This window comes from Amblyomma americanum, chromosome 5, assembly GCF_052857255.1.
Source record: "Amblyomma americanum isolate KBUSLIRL-KWMA chromosome 5, ASM5285725v1, whole genome shotgun sequence".
NCBI lineage: Eukaryota > Metazoa > Arthropoda > Arachnida > Ixodida > Ixodidae > Amblyomma > Amblyomma americanum.
This window is the reverse complement of record NC_135501.1, coordinates 134,690,271-134,706,032: the sequence shown is the minus strand read 5'-3', so window position 1 is coordinate 134,706,032 and position 15,762 is coordinate 134,690,271. Positions and strand designations below refer to the sequence as shown.

Here is a 15,762-nt window from a genome sequence, read left to right as displayed (position 1 = left end):
CCGGTGTCTGTTGTCTCATTTACTCGACGTGTGGTTTTGGAAGCAGCTTTTATCCTCAATGGATGTATTGAGGAATTTTTGTACACAGATTCTCGTGGGCGGAAATCTGTCCGTAGAAAAAAAAATGGTGCGCAGAGTCAATGGTCATCGCCACCAGCCCCCACAACGTGTGTTCGCCCGTACTGCTGGTGGCCCTCTGACGGCATGCGCAGCTGTAGAGGAAGGGTCGGCGCCACGGAGGCGGTGGGATAATCCCAAAATAAACGCGCTATGTGGCGCCCACATGGAGTGGCAGCTGCAGCGTTTCACGCTACAACGTACTTTCCATGCCATACGACGGCTGTGCACGAAAAAAGTTGGTCGGGCTGGTTGGGGTGTTACACAGTGAAACAATGAAGTAAGGCAACGGCCTGAGGAAGATAGACTGAGAAAAAAAAAGAAAAACCAGCTCGTCCCAGACATGGCGCATGATATGTCCTCCGATGATCACGGCTGTATTAAATGTAGTCACATACCACAGCGTACAACTTGGAAGAGACACTGGCATAGGAACTTGCCTCGTTTAAGGAACGCCTACCAAAGTGTCAGATGCACACTTCGACTTTGTTTTTCTGGGTACAAGGAGTATATTTTTAAGCTCTCCTTATGCTTTGAACTGTGCTTCGTTCAATGATAATCTGACGTTTGGCCTAAGTTCTTGCGACTGGCGATGCAAGACAAGCAGACAAAGGTTGTTTTTGTTTAATCTGTAGCCGGTCTGCTCTTCTTGTGTCACTATGCCATCATCTTCAAACACCCTGCACGGAGTGTGCGAATAGTACTTTTCGAAACTTACAAAGACGAACAGTCTACGTTCGATACCTAATCGGAAACAAATGATGCAGCTAAAGACCGAATTGAATGCAAACTGTATCACACATGAAGGGAGGGTTCGCTGAACCTGGCTGAACGCTGAATTGTCGCTCAATCGTGGAGGCCATATGTTCGAGCATCATGAACGCCGTTGAAAGTTTCAAATAATCGCACATCTGTAGCCCTTTCATAATTCTTTATGTTCTTTCCAGGTAGCTACTATGCTCTAAAGTGCTCTGGGCCATTTGGAACTGTTTCATGGCACTTCGTGCGCAAATAGAAATAGGAAACTACACGAGGGAAGCCTCCTAAGGTACTTAGTCCGATTAAACTTCAGGGCTACAGGATTGCACATGTAGCGCGGCCGCAAAAATTCCGCGACTATGGTTCATTGGTCACTCACCACTGGTATAAGCTTTTGGCTGATTTGTATTGATTGCACCAATGAGCTCGAAGGGAAAGCTCACGACAAAGAAGGAATCTGCAGGAAAATGCTCAAGTCTGCAAGCGAGGGTGATATCAACACTTGTCGCTTCTAAGCAGGAGCCGTACCGCTGCTCACGTGCACGTTGAAGCTTCCCAAAAGTTAGCACAATCTTTTCTTGTGGTGTCATACCTTAGTTATGACAAAATAGCCTTCCCGCAGCTCACACTGTCAGTCCGAAACGGCCATTCGGAATGGTCGAAGCGCTTTCCCGGGATGCAAATCATCGGCATCCTAATAGTAGCGGTGCTTTCCCCCTTATAAAACCGGACTATAGACTGTCTATACACTTCTTATAGTCTCTATTGCCTTCCTATAGCTATTTCCTTTTGCCTGTTTATAGTCTAAGCTTTGTCTATAGAAAAAAGTCTGCTAAAAGTCTATGGCCATAAGTCTAGATTGCCTATAGACTGTCTAAAAAATTTGAGTTGCCTCTAGACTAGCCCATAGGATATGCCTATAGAAAGTCTATAGACTCTATAGACAGAAGTAAATGATCAGTCTATATACTGTTTACAGAAATTTTTGTCAGGGCCAAGCAAGCAGCAATCAGCTCTGCAGTTCTTATAGAACGCCCTTAAAGTGATACACAGGTGTTATAACGCCCCCGATGCCGCGTATGCGCTGTGATTATCCAATAGACGGCATTATCCTACCCAGAAAGCGATTTCTGATGTTTGCGGTGAGATACTGGGAGAAATAGCAAAGCGCTATTCGTATTTTGGTACCGCAATCAGCTTCCACGGGGAGCAGATGGCTCTGACGGGAGCACACCTGCCACTGCACATGCACAGCTGGGTGTACGCGGAAACGGATCACAGCTATGCTAAATCTCTCTACTGTATCCCTGGAAACAAACGTGGCTTGCTCATTCGCTTTGCAATTTCACTGAGAGGCTGCTTTAGCCGGAACGTTCTGCGCATTGCGTTAAGCGGAACTGCATGCCGCACGCACATCGCAACTGAAACACGCTCCTACTATTGCTTACAGTGAGCGATCCAAGTCAATGAAATGCTTATTATATTACGGCTTCGACATAATCGCACGTCGGTCACATTGAAAATATGGTTTCCGCAAGAGCCCCTCTTGCGAAACTCCACTCCCACTTTTTGGTCATGATTTGCAGGTAACCTTGATCGTGCAGCATCGAAACTGAGGGCGTTAGTTTCTATTTTGCAGAAGCGTTTCACACTGTACCTTACGCACGTTTACTAGTAAAGCTAGAGCAGATAATTATGCATTCCAAGTCCTTGCAAATATCAAGCAATTCCTAATTTAAAGCTTCAAGTTTATTTTTGTGAATAAAGGATATTCTACCTCCTTATCTGTATCATCAGGCGTCCCATAGGGCTCTGCCCTGGGTCCTGATCTACCATAATTATTTACTAACACATCTATCATGTACTGCTGGCATATTTGCCGCAAGTTGCCTCATCAATCATGCAGTCACTAGTGTACACCACTAAAGAGCTCTTCAAAATGATCTCAATCACGTTCAGGAATGGCGCGACGAATGGCTCATAAAACTAAACGCTAACAAATGCAAACTTCTCTCGTTTCACCGTCGCAACAGCTGCCATATTTAACTAGGCTATGGTCGCCTATGCTGTTCAGCCTGTACTAGGTAATAAGCGCATTGGCTTAACTCAAAACAGCAATCGTTCCTGGTGCACTCATATAAGTAATGTGTGTGCCGCCTGCAAACAGGTCTCTCATATTTCTGGAACATCACCATCGACAGGCAAAACTGCACGCAAAACCACTCGCGTATAAATCGCTCATCGAGTCGAGGCTACGACAAGCATCTGCAATCTGGCACCCACATCAAGCTTATCCAGGTAGCCTACTTGAAGCTTTACTGAATCGCGCTGTAAGGTACATTCATTCTGTGTGCTGCTTTAAAACCAGAACAGCGTTACTATTTCAATCCGGTGATGCAATAGTCTGTAGTCCGACTGGCATCCAATCCAAGGGAACATCGTTTTTAGCGTACTGGAGCTTGCCAAAATGCAAATATCTCGTCCTATTTAGGAGCTGAACAGCTTGAAAGAGAAGCAGCGAACGCTTTTACGCATTTGTGCGAAATGTGTCATAATGATGGAATGTATCACGTAATGCGATGATACCGGAGTAAAAATCTGCGATGATAGCGGAGTAAGAATCAAGTCCTGTATGTATTACGGGGCCAGCTTTGATGGGCACGAGGGCGTCCTGATAATGTTACACAATGCGGTAAATGTGATCGGTCTCTAGGTTTAACGTAGCAGCTCTCGATAAAGCCTATTGACTTTGTGAGTGAATGATTTCCTTTCTTTGCCCTGTTCTTGTCTACCGGCTGCACCCAATCTTGCTACGTTGAGTTTATTCCGCTAGGTTCATATGAGGCTAACTGAACTGCATATCAGCCACAAATTTAATGAGAGAATACTGGAGTCCATTCCTGGCACCTATAAGAAGTGGTTTTGAAACTGTGTGTGGTTACCAGCAGCCTTGTGAGTTTTCGCTGATATTTCTTTTCTAATGCCCTTCACCAAAAATAGTATTGGTGCGCAACACATTAATTGGAAGATATAGTTCATTGTCAGAGTGGACAAATCAGCTTCTGCGGTAGTATTCATGCCCCCAGAGTATTGAATAGAGGCCTCAAGAGAGAGTAGCAAGACGCATGACGTCCATTTATTGTCGTATGTTGGCCCACTTCGTTTAGATTCAAAACGGTTGGTTTGTTGTATAAAAAAAAATTCGGCATACGAAATGCGGCAAGAAAAACCCGGTATTAAGTTATCAGTAAGAGACTATTGGTGAGACATTGCATCAGAAGAATCTAGGGTTCAGAAGCATCCTCGACCGCTTGAATGAGCAGGGATTTTATTAAAGCTAATGAAGCTAATGACGCCCCCGCTAATGAAGCCGCTGGAAGGTAATGAGGCTGCACTGTTACTTTTATCTAGATTTAATGTAGATAGATTTTGTGCTCTGCCGCTCAAGACAATTTCATACATATGCTTGTTTCCCGAAGCTGCAGGCAAAGACCTTTTGATCAAGTTTGCTGCTTTTTGTGCGGGTAGCCAAGTATTCATTGCGGTTATTTATATTTTCTTTCACTTAGCGTTGCTGATGAAGCCTGCTCTCACGTCTCTGATAACATACCAGTAGATCAGTTTGCCCTTTTACTTCAACTAAGGAAATACACGGGCTTGGCTTTTCAATATGCGAACTGCCTTGCTGACGCATAGCAGAGTTTTTACACACGGTGGCTAGAATATCCGCCTTTTCACTTAGGAACTTGATTATTTTTCCGGATGCGACTGAAGGTATACGCTTTTCGTGCGCTCCGCTAATAGTTACTTTCTTCATCAGTTAAGTGTGTGCCTACATACTGAGGATGAGTGGACACCCTCCTTAGTGGCTCTGGTATATGCTCAAGAGTTTTTTGGGGCCTCGGCTTCGTTTTTAGTGGACTTTTACCCATATTTCTAGCGGCGGTGACCTAGGCCTCCTGTGGACTACAGTGTACGCGCCAGTGCCTGAAACGTCAGTGCTCGGCGTTCAGCATGGCACAGTCGGACGCCTCCACCAGCTACCAATCTGGATACAGCTACTTGAGACTAGCCAACGCCATGTTGGAGGCGAAAATCGTGCTTTAATCCAGCGTCCTGGGGAACGAGATAGAGCAACCAGCCGAACACGAGCAGACCATCGGTGACAAAGACGGCCTTTCTACAACTATGGAGTGTCGACGCCCCAGCAAGCGCCACAAGATGAGCCGTGATGACAGGGTGCGCTGGCAACGGCGCGCTGTGATGACGTCGCCAACAGCATCGCTGCCACAGTTTATCACGAAGAGCATGAGGATAAGACGATGGGGCTAACTCGTCTCGCTTACAAAGGTAGAAACCAGATGACCGTCGTTCCAGTTAAGATAGAAGGCGTAATTTCTAAGAACGCTGTGCGTGGTGTCATCCGCACAGACCCGCAAGACGACAATGAAACGATATTTCAATGGCTTCGCTGCGAACAGCTAAAATCATCATCGGCCGAAACGTATGGTTTGCTAAACTTCCATAACAATGATCATATGGCAAAATACTGTACCGAGGACAGTGTGTACAAATAAAGACTGCGGCCGCAGTCGCACACCAGAGGAGGAGTACCATGACGGGCCATTTTGCGTCTCGTGCAAAGCATTTAGACGCATTGCGGAGAGCCACGCTTGCCCCAGCACTGTGCCTCCAACGGTTTCTGAGACGCCGGTTACTGCTCCACAGATGCCTGCGTCCGGAGCGGCACAGCCAAAAGCAGGTCCTCGGTGGCTGACGTAGCAGCTGGAAAATGCTCAATATTGGCTCTTCACAGTCAAGTTAATGGTGTACAAAGGAGTAACATCGTCAACTCTCTTCGCCAGGAGATAGCGCAGCTGCTCGCAGAAATTCAGTCTCTAAAATCCCAGTCAACCCGGAAAAGTGATCGATCCCTCTCATCGTCACAGGACCGAGCCGATCCAGAAGCGTACGTACAAACGTCAATCAAAAAAAATTCTGAGGGGGGGGGGGGGATTTTGTTGACCGAAAGTGCGGTGAGGCGAAAGCCTTTAGCGCGGTGTTGCTGCTTGTGTCGCAGTCGTTCATTAGCGCTCGCACGCTTGTTTGCTGGAGGACACAGGAGAGCGTTTAGGCGGCGTCCTTCCAGATCGGTGTTCAGGAGGCGTCTGGAAAGATTGCCTGGGGAGCGCTCCTCTCGAACGATGTCATTTTTAAATGCGAGCTAGTTTGCGAAGCGTTGTGTGCTAAGCCTTCCCTTACCGCGTTTGATTGATAAGCCACATATTTCAACACCACTGATGACGTCATCAGTTTGACTGACAGCTATAGGGTGGAAATTTTCTGTGAACATCCTCGCTGGCGAGTCATGAGCCTATAAAGGCTTTCGCCTTAAAACGCGGCAAGCAAAGAACCTTTAGATACGGAGACTTTGCTCGCAAACAGCTGCGAAAATCAGGTACGAAGCCACACGTGTGATTAAAGGAAATCAAGGTACTCCAACAGGACTTCAAGTCTCACATTGGTCCACTCGAGCAAGCCATGAAGTTTTTGGCATCAAATGTTGTAATTTTCCTTAATGAGGTGCAGTGTGACACTCGACCTAAAAAGAAGGCCCAATCTCAACGACCAACCGAAGCTCCGACAACACTGTGCATGACAGGGCTTGGGGCGAACACGGTTGGTTCTACAGGGGCACTGCCGGAGCTTTCGCCAAAACGGCCCCATCCTCAAATCTCGCATTAAATGTGCAAATCATTAGACATCCTACTTCAAGACACGCGAGAACCATGTACCCTTCCAGGGTACAGGGTGTTCACAGATGCTTCTATAGAGCATAAGGCAAATGACACGAATGAATTTATGGTAACTAGTCAGGCTGCAGTCCTCGTACGCACAGATTGCGAGTCTTTCTGGAGCCAGTAATGATTATTGAGAGGTCGTTATGGTAAAGATGAGGTCACTGAGCTGTAAACCCATACTTTTGGTATCTGCTTACTACAGGTCTCTTACCACACAGCTCAGGGTGTGTGGACAAATGTAAATGGCGTCAACAAGTGATTGCAACAGATCACCACAGTCCAGTTATTGTTGGCGGTGACTTCAATGAAAAAAAACGTTCTCTGGGGTTACTCCACAAAACCCGCCACGATGGCTCAGTGGTTAGGGCGCTCGGCTACTGATCCGGAGTTCCCGGGTTCGAACCCGACCGCGGCGGCTGCGTTTTTATGTAGGCAAAACGCTAAGGCGCTTGCGTGCTGCGCGATGTCAGTGCACGTTAAAGATCCCATGGTGGTCGAAATTAAACCGGAGCCCTCCACTACGGCACCTCTTTCTTCCTTTCTTCTTTCACTCCCTCCTTTATCCCTTCCCTTATGGCGCGGTTCAGGTGTCCAACGATATATGAGACAGATACTGCTCCATTTCCTTTCCCAAAAAAACCAATTAATATTATTATTATTATTACACCACAACCGACTGCAGGGGTCATCTCGAAGAAGCCATGGAATTCTGTAACTTACGCTTTTGCGACGAGCCACATGCGCCTACGCTTGTCGGCCTCTACGATAGAAAAAACAACACTACACAGGACCTTACTCTCGGAACCCTGGCAAAGTAACAGATTGGGGAATTTTAGATACTACATGTAGTAGTCATCGCTTCCCCATTGCTATCTGTGTTAACAACAAACCAACTCGAGCGAAAAAAGAACGTTGCGCTCACTTGACTATCAGAACTGTCGCGAATTGTCGCAACATTTTAAATGCCATAGCTTCCAACAATTTCTACATGAGGTTACCGCAGCTAAAGTGACGGCGAAAAAAGAAATCGAATTTAGCGACATCACCACTCATCTCGATAACCACTTGGTCAACCTGTGGAAATTTGCCTCTGTTTCGCTAACCGCTACCGTATACACGCGACAAGTGCCACAAGGATCTTCGAAAACTTTGTCACCACTACAACACTATACGCGACTACATACTTCAGCTAGACAGAGAAAACTGGCACCACGTCTGCGCTGAGATGGGGCAAGAGATAGGGCTCCGTAAACTATGGGCCCTATACAGAAGCTTGGCTGGAAAACGGAAAAAGCGGACTTCCAGTTTTGCAGAGCAATCTTTATAAAAACCGATGTCCTCGGTCGAGAAACAACTCGTAACTCGAAACAATGAATTACTTCGAAGAACCGTTGCAATCAAAGGAACTGGTTTTCCTTGACTCTCTGAGGTATAAAGTTGGCAGTTATGTTGCAAGTATTTTTATAAACAACGAGTATTACTAAAATATAACGTAAGAAATTATGAACTGCAACAGGAGAAGGACAGTAGGCGTGTTTGAGGTCTGTAGCTTTGGCTCCGTTGCCACAAAAAGCTATCGCGGAGTATAGCAGGCGTATTTTTTACAATATTGTCAACTGTCTTCGTTACGGAGGCCCTGGTTTAAAAGCGAAAAGCACGAGATTTTGAGTAACAGTTTGCAAAAGGTGGGTGGTGCAAGTCTGAAATCTCGCAGCTAGCTTTTACTAGATTTCTGCTCTGTTTTCGATCTTGCATATGTTGATGCAAGTCGGTTCCCTCATGTGCCCTGAAAAATCGCCCCACCATAGCTGTTTACAACGCTTCCCATCCTCTGTAGTCTCTAGAGCACTCCTAAGAAGTTAACTTGCTGGTAAATTCGCGTGCAGGTGCCACTTCAAATGAGCAGGATCGAAGGCAAGATAGATGAAGCGAAATATAAAAAGACATCAAGCGCTGTTTGCAACTCTGAATATGAGACAAACGGTGGCAACGAAGAGGAGGGGGGAGGGGCGTAGAATGTGCCTTTGACTTTAAATTTTTCTTCGTGCTGGCACTGTGAGCACAGCTCGTCTTTTGAGGACTTCAGTTAGGAAAAAATGTACTTACTGCTTCGATACATTTCATTTTAAGTATCTTGGTCTGGTTACAGCATCGCTAATTCCAGACAAACGCGGTGGTTAATGAGACGTTACGACCTTTGCAGCGTGTGAGCAAAATTATCGAATCAAAGCCGCTATTTTTCGGGCTCTTTATTCTTACCTCAAATTGCATAAATATAAAAAGCGATCATTGTTCTGAGTACAAACACGCAAAGAAAGATAAATCTAGCGAGTTCTGATAGCCCCTAAAGACATGCTGCTGCCATCTGCCGAATGTCTAAAGAATCAATCTAGCCGGTGCCGAATGCTGCATTTTAGTGGAAACTTGAGTGAACTCAAATAGAGGCGCCAGTTTAAGCGCACTGAACCTCGTTTTTAAGGCGTGCCTAATATTACTGTTACCAATTGCAAGTCTCTGTGGCCTTGTAAGACAAAGTCATTCTTCGCAAAAGTTGGTCAGCCCCCTGTCGCTCAACTCATCTAGCTATGACGTCTCATTTCAGGGTATACACCAATCATTGAAAGGCAACAAAAGGAACTGAAAGGCATACGAAAAAGAGGTCTTTGTGAGCTACGTGCTGGAATCAAATTAGATTATCGCGTTCATGCGACACAAAAATGATTTTTGCTTTCTTTGGGGAAATTTCCCCGAGGATATCTGCCGTATTGTTTGCCACCTGCCTTTCAAGATTGCAAAAAATCCGAGTGCTTTTGATTAAGCAGTGCGTTAAAACTCACGAAATGGGTTAAATATTCGTCCGCTTACGGACGGTGCAGATTTTGCTGTTATTATTACTGCTGGTGGTATTACTGGCAAGTTTTACCCATCCCACCGACGACTACAGAAAAACAGTGAAAAGGAGCACCCGTTCAACTACTCTGTAGTGAATTATATTTTTCCTTGTCAGATAGGCTGGTCAATGTTTTGCCGTTCGCAAGGAACCAAGTACATACTGTGCCAAGCTATCGCACAATAATGCGATCTTGATTTTACTCATATTTTCCGGCAGCGCTGGACGAAGAGTTCGAGGTTTTTGGTTGCAGGAGTTTTGCTGGCTGCAGATATGCGACTTCCCGGTCAGCACACAGATCAGGCTAGAAGATGACTTCGTTTAATGATGACGAGCTCCTCTGTGAGCAGTGGCATAAAGTGGCACGCTAGTTGGCGTCCTGTAGGATTTTTTTTTCTCTTTCGCGACCTTAATATTTCAATGAGCTAAGCTGAGCCGTAATATATACGGGCATAAAAATATGGGATGAGATGTTGCCTTGTATACTCCAGAACTGCGGAGAGTTTTGTTCTAAATGAAAAACACGAAAATTTAGCCACTGAAAGTCAGCGAATTAGTTGTTTATACTAGAAAATGTACTCTGAGTTGCACTAGCGATTGTAAATGTACAAGGTTTAAATAAAGACCTGATATACAATGAACCGCTGAACACTGAAAGCTCTGCTCACGTTTTGTGGCGCACACTGGACACAAACGCCTTTCTGTTGGTGCTTGTATGTGCGCGAGTACGTACATGAAGGAGAATGTCGCCAGTTTGCAGCCAGAACGTAACAGCTGCTCTCCATGTGCGTTATGCAAATAATTCAATGGGGCTTCTTACTGAACTCAACCGCATGCGACGGGGCTGGGTGGGTGTGTGGAAAATATATGTACAGCCCATGTGATATCCTTGTTGAATGAACGGTGCACGCACACAAAGGGGAGCGATTACAGTGAGCGTCCAAACACTCACTAATGCACTGATGAGCTAATGCAAACTCCAATCGCCTTCACAGCCACAACATTTAAGCGGGCGTCAGTTTATGCACAAACGAATTGCGGTGTCAGAGCCGGTCACAAAATTCCAAGGATTAAATCTTTCTTTGCTTATGGCGACGACACGGCTAGCAGGCTAGCACGGCTAGCAAACATGTTTTTCTTTATATGGAGCGCATAGAGGTAGCAAAGAGCACCAAATATGCACCGCCAAGAGTTGAGGCCAAACGCGTCAACTGATGCATCGAGAAAAGCACATATGGACCAACGAAGATGGTACAAAGGGGGGCGCTCGCAGGCGCAGCTGACTACCGGTGGCGGACTGGGTTGTCGTTTGCAGTATAGTCAGCTACGGTGCGCGGTACGCTGTATGTTCAGCACACAACAGTAAGTCGGACTACACGAGAGCTAGCGCGATTCGGAGATAAATAGCCAGCTTATTGAGCCCCGAGACATTGCCAATAGATGTATGGCTGGAAATAAACATTTTGCATGATGTTTTACGAAGACATAAGCTCCAAAATCACTTGAATGCTTGCTTCCTTTAAAACACTCGCAAGACGTTAAACTGCTTCGGCCTGCATGGGTACACTGCAAAATGAGAAAATAATTTTGGAAAACTTTGTTTACTTAAGGTTTTACAGGGCCACACTGACGCGTGGACCCCCCCCCCCCCCCCTCCCCCCCTCCGCTTTTTTTCATTGAAGGGGCGGTGGGGGAGCATAACTCTGGCTTTGAAATGAGATTCTATGCTTGCATATTCTATTTTCCGATGTGCAGGGCTTTTGTACGACCTCATAGGTGCGTGCGCTCTCAAGAGTCGGAAAGCGGCTGAAAACATTCGTTTGAAACTTAAAAAATAGACGCAGACCAAAAGCAAACAGGAAAAAACGACGTCTCAGCTCGCGAGTCTTGTTCACCTACATCGTTCTTTTTTATCGGTGTCCATTGTTGAGTTTTAATGACTGTCCCCGACCGAGCATGGCTTATCGTCGATAGAGAGTTTTCATTCTTTGGGCTGTCTGTTCCCAAGTGTCCTAAATTTTCAAGGGGCTGAGGCTAAGCGCAAAGCCGAAAAGACAAAGAAGAGACTACCGAAAAGCGCAAAATACTTGCTGAAACCGTTCTGTATACATAGGAGAGCCTATTTTGAATTCAGCCCATCGCAGTTTTTGTCTTTGCCTCGTGAGTGGCAGTGTGGTAGGCAGCGTGGAAACGGCTCTCGGGCAATGAGCGTTTAATAACCGAACGTCGCCGTTTGTAAGCCGTCGCCCCGCGTTCGTGGCTTCTACCGCAGAATCGCAAAGTTTACCACGAGTATATCTTCACACTGACACGAGCGCAGATTTTTTGAGGCCGAGAACACCTGCAAAGCTTACCAAAATATTTGGAGCATGCGAGAGACACATCACGTTCTTTGGCATTCTTTCTCTAAGTTTTATTAAGGCCACCTGAAGGAACTATTTTGCCTGCACCTTTTTACCGTTTGTATAGCAATTCCTTATGTCTGTTCTTTTCCGGCTCGTTCCGAAAAAGAAGGCGCATCGAATTCATGCGGGCTTCCATTCAGCCATATACATTTGGAGGGAATGGGAGCTGCCAGCTGTCTGACTTGCCGCGTCAGTCAGGGCTCTTTTTCGCGTTTCTCTACAAAGGGCGATAAAACTAAGCAGTCGTTTTGAACCACAAAACGGTTCCGCGAGTTGGGCAGGCGACTTAGTAAAGCCACAATTACTGACAACATTCCAGAAACTCTTGGCATCCTAGTTTTATCTGCCCAGCATTGTAAATTCGGTGAAGTGCAATTTTGGACGAAGATTTCCTGCGAAAAAAGAAAAGAAAAATGTTCAGAGAGTATGTGTTTGTTGACTATAATAGTTCACAACACAAAGGGGAAAATGTTACGCAGAGCACGTGCTACGCCAACGGGGTGCTCTTTCCTGATGCCAAGGGTGTCGACTGCGCAATGCCTAACAAGAGCCAGGGGTGCTGACGCGCACACAGTCACTGAAATGCGGTGTATATGGCACAGCGTCTACGCGCGCACGCAATGCGCTCAATGCGCTGAACTGAATAAGGCACGGTGCAACCCTCCGTTTGGTAATCTTGTATCGGAGTCAGCACTGGCCGCTTTTGCAGCGTATGAACTCGAAAGCCGTCTCGTGCCACCACACAGTCATCAGGATGACGAGGATGTGCCATATCTGATGGCTGGCTCCTAAGAAGTCGCAGCGACCTGGCCACAGCCGTTCGGGGAAGCGTCCTTCGAGCACAATGTAGGAAAACGCCGCGCACATGAAAAGAAGCACAATCCTCGGCATGACCACCCACATGTGAGGCGGCGCGAGGCAGAGCCAGTGGAACGTGGGGACCAGGCCAAAAATACCGAGGCTGCAGAGGACCTTGGTGTCGTCGCAGTCTTGCTTGAGGATAATGGCCATTAGAAGCATGACCTCGAGTCCGACGTAGAGGAACTTGTAGAACCTGTGCTCGTCGAATGCCATGATGACTCCCGAAGAGAACGTCGAGCACAGACTGAGGCCGACGCCCGCGAGGTCGAACCTGAGCAGCTTGTAGTAGGCCTCCTTGGACTGGCAGTTGAACGTGTGGTACAGCACGGACAGCGAGAGCGTCGTGATGTAAGTGCAGGTGACGGCAACAACCAGGACGGAGTCAGCAGGGTCGGCCTTGGCGGCGGGGAGCCGGTATCCGACGTCTCGGACGAGCATTGCGCTGAACAGCAGGATGCCCGCTAGATGGGTCCAGATGTTCAGCGTCTCATTGTTCCACTCGAACACGCTGCGGAGGCACTCTTGCGGTGTGTAGAGGACGCGGTAGCCGCTGCGGATGAAGGGGTTCTGGCGCAGGAAGCCGGGAGTTTCCTCGAAAGCCTTGAGCTTGTTGGGATCCCGTTGCTGGCCGTAGCCGGCGGCCGCCGCCATGGTGCGAGCCGGCGCGCCTCTGACGATTGAAGGTGGCCCGTTGGCGACCACGATGATGATAGCAAGTTGCTGACTGGTTTTGTGTCTAGCGGTGGCAGTGACGATGATGATGGAAGTTTCGTTTGCTTCCATCTCGTCTTTGCTATTTTACGGCGTTGAATCAACCATGGCGCTAGCTTTAAGATCGTGGGAACGAATCGAATGTTGTTGTTCACCATGAGGTGGCCTCCCATTTGTGGGCTTTGGAATCGAATATGCTGTTAGCCTGTTCTCTGTATGACGATTACAGTCGAGCGCAGAGAAACCGAAACACTTCCGAATCGAAGACGAAAGAGAATATCTCGGACTCTTAGTGCCACGTAGGGATGCAGTGAGCAAGTAGCGAGTGGAAATCGATGCTGAAGCTTACAGCAGCACACACACGATGTCGCTTGCTGCGTTTCAGAATGAAACGTTTTTGGACAAACTTTATTGTCACCGACAACTTAGCGACGCTCACAAACACCGCACAGATGTCAGCGCTGAATGGTTAGAAAAAAATGCAGCCCAAGAGAACAGAGAGGAAGCAGATGGGAGAAATTCGCTGGTTTGTCACTGATTTTTTCGAAAGGAGGTGATGCATTTTACTCATTGCCGAAAAATCTTGAAGGCCAAAAAACATGGAAGCCAAAAAGTCAGCACATAAAGCGACACACGCTAGAAGATATCAAGGAAAGAGATGAAAAAAAAGAATATTTTTATGGGTACGGGGGAGGGGCGGATTAAGCCGTGAAACGGACACTTCGCCCTTTAAATCTGAACTATATTTTATGCAACGAAAGCCAGCTTCAATTCACAGGCGTAGTTTCTTAGCAGCGGCAAGCTGCTGTCCATACGTGCAAGCTTTGCAGTGAAAGGAAATGTGCGACTAATTGCCGTACTTCAGTATAGTTCTAAATTTGAAAGAATAAACAACGATACGTTTGCCAGAATTAAGATAAAATAAGGAACTTTATGGTCAGCATGATCGAATTTGTTTCTTTGCTCTTCTGCTTGTCAGTTTCGCTCCTAGTGCTGGTGCAGGCTGCGGTGTCAAATATCGACAGACAAACACTCTCCTCGTTGTACAGAACATACATGCACTCCAGATTATTGCCTGTATAGCCACTAGGTAACCCGTAAAGCGCATGCGCTTTAAAAGCATGGCTGTGATGAGGGCACTTGCACTGCACAAGCATCGGCCATCTTAGCGGCTCACTTACCTGACCCATGGAGACCGCCATGCGTAGCTTAGCTGTTCGCGAGTGCTACATGGTTAGCACTTCCCTAGTCGCTTTGTGACAATGCCAGATGCAAAGATTAATGCTGCGCTGAAGAGGAAAAATTTTATACAGAATGTTTATCAATTTCATTCATTACGACGATTCTTCTGGCGTGCAAGCGCCAAACACAGCCTTGAAGGTTGAATTCTTCAGCGTTGATTTTTACAGGTTCCTTTTACGCAATGTGTATTTGTTGCCATAAAAAAAAAGCTTTAATAACCACGAACTGTTACCTTGTTAAGAAGAGTAGCGTGTGACGGTCATGACTGTGGATGGCGCTTCACTGCTATTAGGCTGTGACTACAATACCTACACACTGTCTTATCTATGAGTGATGGTGGCACCTGAAACCAACGACGTAATATATTGTCTGCTGGACGCGAAGAAGCATGTAGATGGTGCTTATTTTTAGAAAACAAAACTCCTACTGCACTAGGTTCGGCCTATTGCGAAGGTGGCACAAAGCGTTGCGTAAACAAAGCTCTTCCAGCACATTGTTGATCTCACATGTGTAGGGTCAAGAGTAGTCGTACTCACTGCTTGCAGCCTCCTTCGAATCAACTCGACGGAGACGCGCACATCACTTTTTAGTTATTGAGCGTAATAAGTTCTTGTGACAGTTTCGCACTGTTGCGAAAATTAAGCCCAACGTCTAGAAACTTCTAACAGATATAAGCACTCTCACTTAGCCAACACACGGCTATTCTTGCACATAATGGAAGGGGTGATAATACACATATACTTTAGGCACAGCTGGTGACTCGTTGGATCGTGGGGTCGTAATGATGAGGCTGTCCGACGTCCTTAGGGACAATGCGACGGAAAAGTCAACACCTTCGGCCTCGCGCCAAGGTAAATATATCTTGACAAGAGAGCGCGTAGAAAACGACGAAGATGAAAAAGAGAAATGACAAAGACAAGCGGCATGTCTGTCTTTTATCGCCTTCGTTATCTACACGCATTGTTGTCAGGAATGG

At 46.6% G+C, this 15,762-nt stretch overlaps 1 protein-coding gene across 1 annotated transcript; it reads right to left on the bottom strand.

The window, feature by feature from the left end:
• Positions 1–12,295: 12,295 nt before the first annotated feature.
• On the bottom strand, positions 12,296–13,542 carry LOC144135057 (progestin and adipoQ receptor family member 3-like). Its single transcript, XM_077667815.1, has one exon. It carries the CDS (start codon positions 13,482–13,484, stop codon positions 12,660–12,662), a length of 825 nt encoding a protein of 274 aa, XP_077523941.1. The 5' UTR covers positions 13,485–13,542; the 3' UTR covers positions 12,296–12,659.
• Positions 13,543–15,762: the final 2,220 nt, after the last annotated feature.

Excerpts from the sequence above, each read along its gene's own strand:
- LOC144135057 (XM_077667815.1), bottom strand. The coding sequence starts at position 13,484 with ATGGCGGCGGCCGCCGGCTACGGCCAGCAACGGGATCCCAACAAGCTC.